At 28.5% G+C, this 11,442-nt stretch overlaps 1 protein-coding gene across 1 annotated transcript; it reads left to right on the forward strand.

Moving 5' to 3' along the window:
* The first annotated feature begins 1,263 nt into the window (after positions 1-1,263).
* On the forward strand, positions 1,264-11,124 carry LOC107610857 (3-ketoacyl-CoA synthase 2-like). Its single transcript, XM_088497086.1, has 3 exons — positions 1,264-1,785; positions 2,909-3,675; positions 11,103-11,124. The coding sequence occupies exons 1-3, from the start codon at positions 1,264-1,266 to the stop codon at positions 11,122-11,124; spliced, it is 1,311 nt and encodes a 436-aa protein (XP_088353212.1).
* Positions 11,125-11,442: the final 318 nt, after the last annotated feature.

Genomic DNA, 11,442 nt, shown 5'->3' on the forward strand with positions numbered 1-11,442 from the left:
CTATTTACCGTTACATTTAGTAACAAAATTTTTACTCCGACGGTAATTTTTTCGAGGGACGAATTTTTACTCGTAACTGTCGGAAAATCATACGATAAATCTCCTGGTAATGTCCGACGCTAAATTCGACGGTATTCAGCATTTATCTGATAGTGATAATTCACGTCAAATATAGTCCGACATAATTGGTTAAATTTTTTAATCAATCATAACCGCACTTACTGTCAGATATCTAGAATCCAATAGTAATAATTTTCTATTGAGCTTTTTTTTTTCAATGGAGCTTTTTTCTATTCTCCCCTCTTCTCCTAAGTGGCGGCAACAATGACTGTTTTCATCATTGTTGCCCTAACCATGCTCTTCTCCTTCAATTCTTTCTTCTTTGTTCTTTTGTATCTCTCGTTATCTTTTTTTTGATATTATCGTTGCTCACCGCAGACATCTCTTTCTTCTTTTTTTCCTTTTTTTTCTTCTTTCCCTATTCTCTCTCATTCTTCTTTATTTTCATTTCTCCCTTCTCCTCTTTCATTTCTCTTTTGTTTTGTTTTTGGCTACTATTTGTGTGTATTTTTTTTTTAATTTTAGGATTATGATTAGGTTAAAAATAGGTCAGAGCAATATAAAAATTGTAATAAAATATTAAGAATAATCTAATAAATAAGAATTTATGGTATTCAAATAAAGTTAGTTCACTTATATAAATTTTTATTTGACGATTTTGATCGTCAATATGGCATTAACTTTTTTTTCCGAAGATCCGTAATTTATTTAATTGTGATAAATGAATATATATTTATTTATTTACTTTCATCTACTATTCATATATTATTATTTTAACATTAAGAATGACCAGAATTTGTTTTTTTTTTTTAATATGTATATTGTTGTTAATAATTTTGAAAATGGACGGAGTAACATAGATGTAGCTAGTGAGTATGTACTTGAAGATGTTTATTGAAGTGATATCTTTGATCAATATATATAAACTAGGATTAGTAACCGTAGTTCTTGCTAAGTGAATTCACCTATTAACTGTACAAAGTGCAAATCTGCCTATAAATTAGGCAGCGTTTATGAGTACCAATACATATTCAGTTATTCACCAACATGATGAGTTTCTTTCTTCTGTCATTATTATCTATTCTCGCTATTTCTTATTATTATAATAATTTCCTCATCACTACGATTCAACACTTCTTGGTTCATGATTTCCACTTGGACAAGTCTTATGCTGAGTTTATTCTAGTTTCCATACGGTGTGGCATGTTAGCATCAATATTAGCCACACTATATTGTTACCTAATGAAACCCACAAGAAATAAACACGTTTATCTTGTGGATTTTGCATGCTACAAACCTCATAATCCTGCATGCATGTGCACTAAGGAGCATTTCTTGAAGTTAATAAAGAGTACAGGAAAATTTCGAGATGAGAGCTTAGATTTCATACGGAAGATTCTAGAGAGGTCTGGAATTGGTGAAAAGACCTACATTCCGGAATGTATCATGAAATTCCCGAAATACATAAGCTTGGATCAGGCAAAGGGTGAGACAGAATCCGTGATGATTGGCGCCATTGATGAACTTTTGTTGAAAACAAAAGTGAAAAAAGAGGAAATTGGAATCATTGTGACCAATTGTTCTTTGTTCAATAACATACCCTCTCTCAGTTCAATGATTATCAACCATTACAAGCTTAGCCACAATGTCTTGACCTATAATCTTAGTGGCATGGGTTGCAGTGCTGGACTTATTTCCGTTGATCTTGCCCAACAACTATTGCAGGTACTTTTCCTTATTCACACGGAGTGACCAGTCCAAAATATTTAAATGACTAAGATAAGTGTATACTATATAAGTATAGTTAAAGTTATAAAAAAAATATTTAGGATAAATTACTATTTTAATACCCCCACATTTAGGTTAAATCTTGATTTTGTCTTTACTATTTAAAATGTTATATTTTTATCTTATTTCGTTTTATTTTAGATTTTTGGTTAAAATTAATTTTTTTTTAAAATACTCTTTTTTTTCTTGTGATTCTTTTTTTAGTTAATGACAAAAATCGTAATTGTAGTAGTTATAGTAGATGATTGCAGTGATTTGAGAGTAAAAATGACAAATGAACAAAAAAAATATATAATAAATAAAAAATAATATTTTTAAAATTTTTTTTAATTTTAATTAGAGAATAAAAATAGAACACAATAAAATATTCTGGATAAAATATGACGTTTTAAATATTAGAGATAAAATTAGAATTTAATAAGAATATTAGAAATTTAATTTAATTTAATATATTATGATATTTTAGGACGAGTTTGAATATGATAAAGTAAAATTACTAATAACTGAATTCAGGACTTTGACATATTTTTTGAAAACCGATTGATAGGATTAACAAGAAATTAGAGAATATGGCTTAATCTTTAAAAAAATAAAATTCATCACAAATTTAGTTAGCTATTATGTTATATATGTTTTCCTACACTCTTGTAGATAGATACAATATAAACATAGCATATCACTTGTGAATCATTAACCATCTGTCATAATCAATTACCATTCTTTACATCTTAATCTTTCACTCAGCTGGCTACCTCAAACCTCGTTGATCTTTAATATATTACATGGTATAAGAGCGAAGTTCTGATATATGGCTTCCTTAATCACTTTTCGCACTAAGCTAAGTTACACTCCTTGGTCTAAGTACAAATTAAATTATTTAATACACCATGTACAAATTAAAAATAAAACTTTCCATTAAATAAAGAAAAAATAAGTAATAATTTACATGTATGGTTCCATTTGTGCCTTCAATAATGTACCTACTGAACATATACCTTTTTAAGTTGACTATTTTGACTATATAACTAATTTGTTGATTTTCATATATATGTGATGGAAGGTACGTCCTAATTCTTATGCCTTAGTGTTCAGCACTGAAAACCTGAGTAGCAAAGTGTACTTTGGAAACAATCGTTCCATGCTTGTATCCAATTGTCTCTTTCGAGTGGGAGGTGCAGCAATTTTACTCTCCAACCGTTCTTCTGATTCTCATCGTTCCAAATATTATCTTAAACACATTGTTCGCACCCACAATGGTTCTCAAGATCAATACTACAATAGCATCCTTGAAAAAGAAGATGAAGATGGTGTTTCTACTGGCATTGCGCTTTCGAAGAACATTATGAATTCTGCAGGAAAAACCCTTAAAGCAAACATTTCAACTCTTGGAAAAGATGTGTTACCCTTGATTGAACAACTTAAATTTCTCGCAAATTTAGTTGCAAGAAATTTTTTGAAGACAAGGGTCATAGAGGCATATACTCCAAATTTTATGCTTGCTTTTGAGCACATTTGCATTCATACAGGAGGAAAAGCAGTACAAGAGGAAATGCAAAAAGTGCTTAAACTAAGTGATTGGCATATGGAACCTTCTAGAATGACTCTCTATAGATATGGTAACACTTCAAGCAGCTCAGTGTGGTATGAATTGGCATATTGTGAGGCCAAAGGAAGAGTCAAGAAGGGTCATCGGATATGGCAGATTGCATTTGGGTCAGGATTCAAATGCAATAGTGCTGTCTGGTGTGCATTGCAAACCATTCATCCATTCAAGGAGAAGAACCCTTGGATAGATGAGATTCATGAATTTCCTGTTAATGTTCCAAACTAATAATGTTATAAACATTTACAGATACTTATTTCATTTAAAATATTTTAAGGCTATGTGTTAAAAGTAATTAAATCTTGATATGTTAGAAAAAATACTTTATTGTTAAAGTATACACAAAATTCTAAATTAAAATTTCGATTTTGTATTATATAAAATATAAGTTATTAGAGTTATGATTTTGATGTTCAGTTTTAATTTGCAGGTACTAACTTTAATTTAGATAAGTGAGTTGTGTTAAAAAAAAAAAAAACCACTGTAGCAGGTTAATCCCGTTAGCGTTAACCCGCCATTAAGCGAAAAGAGCTTGTATTTTCAAACCGTTTAATATAGGCGTAGTGAGACGAGTTATTAGCTCGTTTGTTATCCTTAGTACCAGTTACTATTTAGTGAAAGGATGACATAAGTGAAATCGGGTTTTGTTAGGTAGATAATGACTTTTGTAAATAATGGATTTTAAAATTGACTTAATAAAGTAAAAAAATATTCTACTCCTAAATTACTTCTTAAACTCTAACATTAGGATAACTATCCGTACACCTAATAAATTGAACATCCAACATATCTATTATTTACATTGTTTAATATTTTTATTGTCTACTTATACTTTTTTAAATAAAAAATAATATTTGAAAAACAACTATTATATGCACATAAAAACCATCCATAATTTAGATACCATATAAGAGTACGTATATTAGTGTTCATGAAAATATTTGATTATAATATTATAAAAAGTATAATTATTTTTTCATAATATGTTTAATTATTCTAGCGTGAAATATTTTATTATTCTAAAAAATATTATTTTATATAAAAAGTATTTGAAACAATATATATAAATATACATAAATATATGGTGATTGATTTTTAGAATTCATATAACACACTTGTTTCTCAAAACTATCTCTGCTCAAATTAAATTTGTACATCTATCTCAGAAAATTTTGTAAAGATTTTCAAGCAACATGGTTCTCTAGCTAATTCATAACAACAATTCGGAAATTAAATATTAATAATATCAAATATAAATAAAACTTGAAATGATATAATAGACTGTATAGTTCAATCCTGAATTCGTGATCAAAGAAGCATATTTTATAATAATCAAATAAAAAGCTCATTTATAAGAGGTGATAGTAGATGACAATGCAAAGCGCGTCAATAGCCACTTCACTCTCCGAATATAAAATATAAAATATAACATATAATAATTAAGGAAGCATATTGTATAATAATTAGATAAATAGCTCAGTTTTTTAGTTTCTTTTTAAATCTCTTTATTATAAAGTAAATAAAAATTTTTCAAAAAGCAAACTAGATCAGTGACTGTGTTGTTTCCAATGCAGTTTATTTATGTTATTTTGTTATCGATTATTGGTTGGGGATAATTAGTTTTAGTTTGGCTTTATATTAAGAGTAATATTAGAGAAACACTCACACAAAATTATTTTATTTAATTTAATATTCATAATTTAAATACATACCATTTATAATTGTAATTTTATTATATTTAAAATTATTCATTTATTTTAACTATAATTAAAAAATACAAAACAAAAAATGCATTAAAAAATAAAAATAAAAAACATGTTCTAACATATAACTCTCTATGACTTGCAAACATTATTCTATATTAATTAAGGTTCTTGTTTACAATCAGCGAGTTAATTAACAATATACGTGGCAAGCTAAGGGGGAGATGGTTTGAGACTTTTTGGCAAAGCAAATTAATTGAAGTTTGCCGCCATAAATACATGACATGCATGCGTTGCCCTTTATTTATAGTGTGTGGACCATTTGAATGCAAACACAACTTGAATTCAATGAAAACGTTGAGCATGTGACATTATAGTTACGTATTTTGATTTAATTATCTTTGCTAAAATATTACGTAGGATGATACATATTATCAACAACCCCTAACCGTTGTCATTTAATTTCAAGAACACTAATATATGTTGCCTAACTAAAACTAGCTATCCCCTATCTATCATGTTAGGCTTATCTCACTTCTCCCTGTCTCGTCCTAATGTATTTTACTATTTTCACTTCTCCAATTTTATGACAAATCGTGTCGATCATGTGGCATCTATGTCAGCATACTTCTATTTAATTGTCTTTGTCAAAACATTCTCAAACTGTACTAGCCCCCTTTATGTAAGATGAAATTTATTATCAACCACTCTAGCCATTGTCCTTTAATTCATTTGACTTAAAGAAACCTTATATGTTTCCCAAGTAAAATTAGCTAATTCCTATCTATCATCATTAACCATTTAGATGATAAAACAGGTCAGCATAAGGCCTCTTGGGACAACCTATTGGAAAGGGTAGATAATTCCAATAAAAATACATCCTATGAATTAAATTATTTTAATAATTAAAAAAAAATAGAAGAGCCACAATCACGTCTCACTTAATATCCAATTTTCTTACGCCGAATTTTATTATTCTAATAAAATTTTTTAAAAAGATTAGGGGGATCAAAGACAGATCTTAATATCCAATTTTTTAGACAGAATTATGTACATAATATTACTCTAAAAATGTGTGTGGTTTAAGAATTAATTTTTATTACCAAGAATATTATCTAAGAATATAATGTATTAGAATGAGATTATTTAATATATAAGATTTTTTATGTTTGATTATAAAATTTAATATTTTGAAATATTATGTAATAATCTTAAAAATGAATACATTTTTGTTTGGTTGGATCTAAATTTTTTGGTAATATCATATAATATGTCAAAATTACTGTTACTCATTCAAATTAAAATGTTAATGACTAAACTTAATAAGTATATGAAAAAATTTACATACAAATATATTTCAAAGATAAATTTAATATAACCATTTTTAGATAAAAATATTCATTTTTATTTTCAAAAATGCCCTAATATCAATTTTTTATTTTTTTAAAAGTTAAATATAAAACTAATCGAATATTATTATTTTTTTCATTTATTTTTTTAAATTTACGAAAATACCTCTAATAATAAATTTACTAGAATATTATCACAATGAAAATATTTCTAATAACAAATATTTTTAATTAAAATTAAGATTACCACAGTTAAATTTATTAAAATACCCCTAATAACAAATATGTTTAATTAAAATTATTATCGATTCTAATTTTTTTTAGTTTACTAAAATACCCCTAATAACAAATATCTTTAATTAAAATTAACATGATCACAATTAAATTTACTAAAATATTCTTAATAACAAATATCACAATTAAAATTAGCACAAATACTTATCTAAATTTCAAAAAATCCCGTAATCCATTATTCGTCTCATAATTTGTAATTGAAATTATACAAAACAAATCTCAAAATTTCTAAACACATATGTATTAGAAATTTAAAAATCGAAAATCTAATATAATCCATAAAAATTGAAAAATAGCAAGATTTAAATCAATTTTTTCAGAAATGGCAAAAGTTCTCTTGGTTAAAGTTGGAACATCATGTTAATCAGACTATTGTCCCTTACAATACTAAGGGCAGCCTTCATTCTATCTTTAACGCCTAAACCAGGAACATCCCTCAACAATGTCATTGCGCTCAGCTCCCTCTTTCTTATGCTTAAAACAAGAAACCATATCAACTAAAGCTATTGTGTATTCTAGATAAGCACATTTTATATCTCTAATTGATTCTGCTACTATGTCAAGTACTTCCTCACTTTTTTTCCCCTTTTTTTTATTGTATTCCTTTCTCTGGTAGACGAAAAACTAGGAGCAGCAGAAGCACCAAGAGTAGCAGAAACACCAGGAGTTGGAAGTTCCTAAAATATATTAAACAATTTAATAAAAGACTATCTATTTAATAGTAGGAGAATCTATTTAATAGCTTTTGTAAAAGAATCAACATATATAATATAAGTTAAATTAATTAAATGAAGAATTAAGAAAACAGTAACTATTGAACTAACAGAGAGTTAATAGAAATAACATTTTGAATGAAGAATTGAAGTCGTTTATTGCCGATGCAGCATTAAGATTCTCACTTCAAAAGAGAAAGTCCCACATACACAAGCTTCTACATTTGCATGTGAATTTTGATGATGCTACATCTAAAAATATCGACTATATATATATCAAGCAAGCAAACAGAGCAACACTAATAACATAGAGAGAGAATTACTCCAAAATCTAAGAAAGTACACAACATCAGGGTCAACAATAAGTGAATTTATGTACATGAATTAGAGTCAATTGCTTACATACTTCAGAATCAGCTTCATATTCCATTTCAGTCTCTTCCAAATTTACTTGGGTATTTTCATTCACTTGTCGATCACTCAAGTTTGCTTCTCAATCAGCCTCCATAGTAGCAACTACTTGAGTTACATTTTCTGCATTGCCTCCTGAGCCCTATCTCTACCAAATGTTATTACTAACTCTTCAAAATGTGAAAATAGTTTGTTGTAGAGGCCATTAGCATTAGGATGAGACTGAAATTAAAAGAAAAATAAGTAAGTAATAAATATTAAAAATCTAAGATAAATAAACTTGTATTAAAAAAGTTGCTTAGAATTTACACTCTTCCATTCATTGAAAATTTGTCGCTCCACTGCAACTATTTTATCTTTGTCATTCCAACCAAATTCACTCCCAGCCATGCCCACTATTTCAAAAATATTATCTCTTTAGCAATTTCATCCTTGATTCAATGTGTGAATTAGCCTAAACATATGATAACAATTCAAAGTTACCACAATTCAATAAACATATAGCAAGCAAGATATGACATAACCTTTCTCCAATAATTTTGTCTTTCCAAATAAATGGGATATGAAATTGAAACAAACATACATAATAACAATTAAGCCTCATTTCCCTGGTTTGGTTAGTTATACTTATAATAATGCCATAGATCCTACCATAACTTATGTACATTCAAACTATCGAAATTAACATATTTAGCTGCTGTCAAAGAGGATTGAATTGGATAATTTATCTCTGCAGTAGCAAGGTATAATTATGTGACCAGTCAAAATGAACTTAATCTATGTAGAGGATAAACAAAAAAATAAATATTAGGTAAAAAAAATTGTACCTTAAGATCAAATCTAGGGATATTTTTATGAAGCATTTTTTTGAAATATTTTCCATAACCGGATTTGAACGTGCCATTGTCACACCTCCAAGAAGTAGTTTTAAACTCTATCAAAAACTCAACTAGTTTTGCATCTTCATGTGGCATCTATTGTCGCTTAGTTTGCTTTGAATTAGGTCAAGAATTCACATTCATTTCTCTTCAAGTGGAAGAATAGTGAGAACAATAATTAACATCCAAAATAAAATGAAAAAGGAGAAAGAGGGAACATTGTCCAATTCAACGAGCTGCTTTTTAACTAGCTATACTGAAAAACAATCAATCGAGCATGTGTAACACTCTACCACACAGAGTTTTACACTTAAGTTCGTAAAATAGAGGTGGTGAGGTATTACAACCTCTAAAAATAAAATATATATGTATAGATATAATTGAAGAAAGTTGTATGTAGGAACTTTGAAGAAAAGGGTTAAGCAAAAACCAAAAGAAAAAAAATGCATCACACTCGAAAACGTAAACTGACAAACAGATAAGGATCAGACATGAAGTATATAAAGGATAGAGTACCAAAATAACAGGATATCAAGCTCCAGACTCAACCTGTGAAGGCAAGACCCGTTGGAGAATATTTACATATATAGGTATAGATATACAGCCCAATATATGCCAAAACAGAAGAAAGAAAACCTGTTTCTCCACGTCGACCTCTAAGAGGGACAAACACAAGTTATATATATAGGAGAGTCTACAAACTTAAATACATAATAACAGCCTAAAATATAACAACCCAAAAGAGAGACCTCCAAACGCTCACCAAGGTACGTCTCGTCCTGCATCTAAAAACAATAACATAGATATGAAATGAGAAACAGAGGTTCTCAGCATGGTAATGGTACCCACATAAATAATATATAAGGTCCTAGAAAAGTCAGAGGCAATCCTAGTACTCCGACACTCAGATTTAAAACTTAAAGATTAAAACTAGAAACCATACACTACAAGAAAAATACCCATTCAGGTACACTTGAAAAGTGTAGCCAAAAGTGAAAAAAATGATGCCTTAGACTACGGCTACGCTTTTTGGGGTGATTCCTATTCGGCCGTTGCCTATTCTCAAAGGCTACGCTTTTCTGCACCAAGGGCTACGCTTTTGGGGTTTGGGAATAGGGTACGCTTTTCAAGTGATGCTATCCAGGACCAAAGGCTACGCTTTTCAGCTTCCATTTTTGCCAGAATAGGCTACGCTTTTCAACGCTACTGCATCACCTATAAAGCGTAGCCACATTGTATACCATGGCTACTTTTTATAAGTGTAGCCTTAGGTCTCTTGGTTTTTTTTTTATTGTATACTATAGCTACTGTATATAAGTGTAGCCTTAGGTCTCTTTTTTTTTGTATATATATATATATATATATATATATATATATATATAAATACAACATAATATTTAGTAATATGATTACATGTATAATAATTCTGCATTTTTAATTAAATGAGTTAAATATTATAAAATAAAAATAAATACATAATTATACTAAATAATTTCTTTATATAATAAAAATTATCTGTAAATAAAATATATTTATAATGATCCAAAAGTATTAATATTCATACATCTCACACTAAATTAAGCATAGTTATATCAAAATAAACACGAGACCACTTAGAATTTACTACTAATACTCTACCAAAAACTAAAATATTGTATCCTACATCAATTCTGTCTTCACCATTTTATTTTTTGATAGAGGAGCTCAACACAAGCAGTGGAGCAATTCTGTCTTCACCATTACGACTTCCTATAATCCATGCCCTGCCAAAAAGGTTGAGAGAAAAAAAATTCACATCAAAATTCACACCAAAATTCATAACTATTTCCACTTCATGATAAATTCTATTATTAGTATTTAATTTCTTTAATAAGTTTCTAAAATAACGTACTACCAAAAATAAAGAAGGCACATACATTAGTAGTAAGATTGAGCAGAAATTTCTTTCTTATCTTCTAATATTTTTGCTGCCAGAATCCATAAGAATTGTCAATCTTTTTTCCGTGTTCATGAATTGACTACATAAATGAAAAATTGAATCAGAAACAAAACTTCAATATATATAAATGAATTTGAAAACGAAAAGCTAGAAATAATGGCAGTGCTACAAGAACCAATTTCACATTAGAATTTTTGGACCAAAACCAGCAAAAAATATTATAAGTTCCCTTAATGATTTTAATTTCATCAAGTTTGAACCAACAAATTGCAATGAGCCACAAAAATACTGCAGCATATATAATCCACATGCAACAAAAACAATTAACAACACGAAATCAGTAAACTACTCTAGAAAAATGAATAATAGCCCCCATTAGTACTTGATTTTTGTTTATTGGAACATTACCATTTACTACTACAAAGTAAACTGTGCTGATTAAGAAAGCAACAATCATTCATAGATCCAAGAATCAAGCAGCTGACTGATCAATAAATACATTATGTAGCCTAACTTATTTGAGCGTAAGCATACTCAATGGAAAGGTTACTTAGATATGAAACTACTTCTGCCATTTAATCAAAGGATACATACAATAAGTTGCAGCAACCAAAGTTTAGAGAAATTCAAGAGCATGAGATCTAGATACATAGCTAAGTACAAGATTTAAAATAATATCATAGTACAGAAACAGATTCTAACAG

The sequence above is a fragment of the Arachis ipaensis genome, chromosome B8, assembly GCF_059453495.1.
Source record: "Arachis ipaensis isolate K30076 ecotype BB chromosome B8, ASM5945349v1, whole genome shotgun sequence".
Classification (NCBI taxonomy): Eukaryota; Viridiplantae; Streptophyta; class Magnoliopsida; order Fabales; family Fabaceae; genus Arachis; species Arachis ipaensis.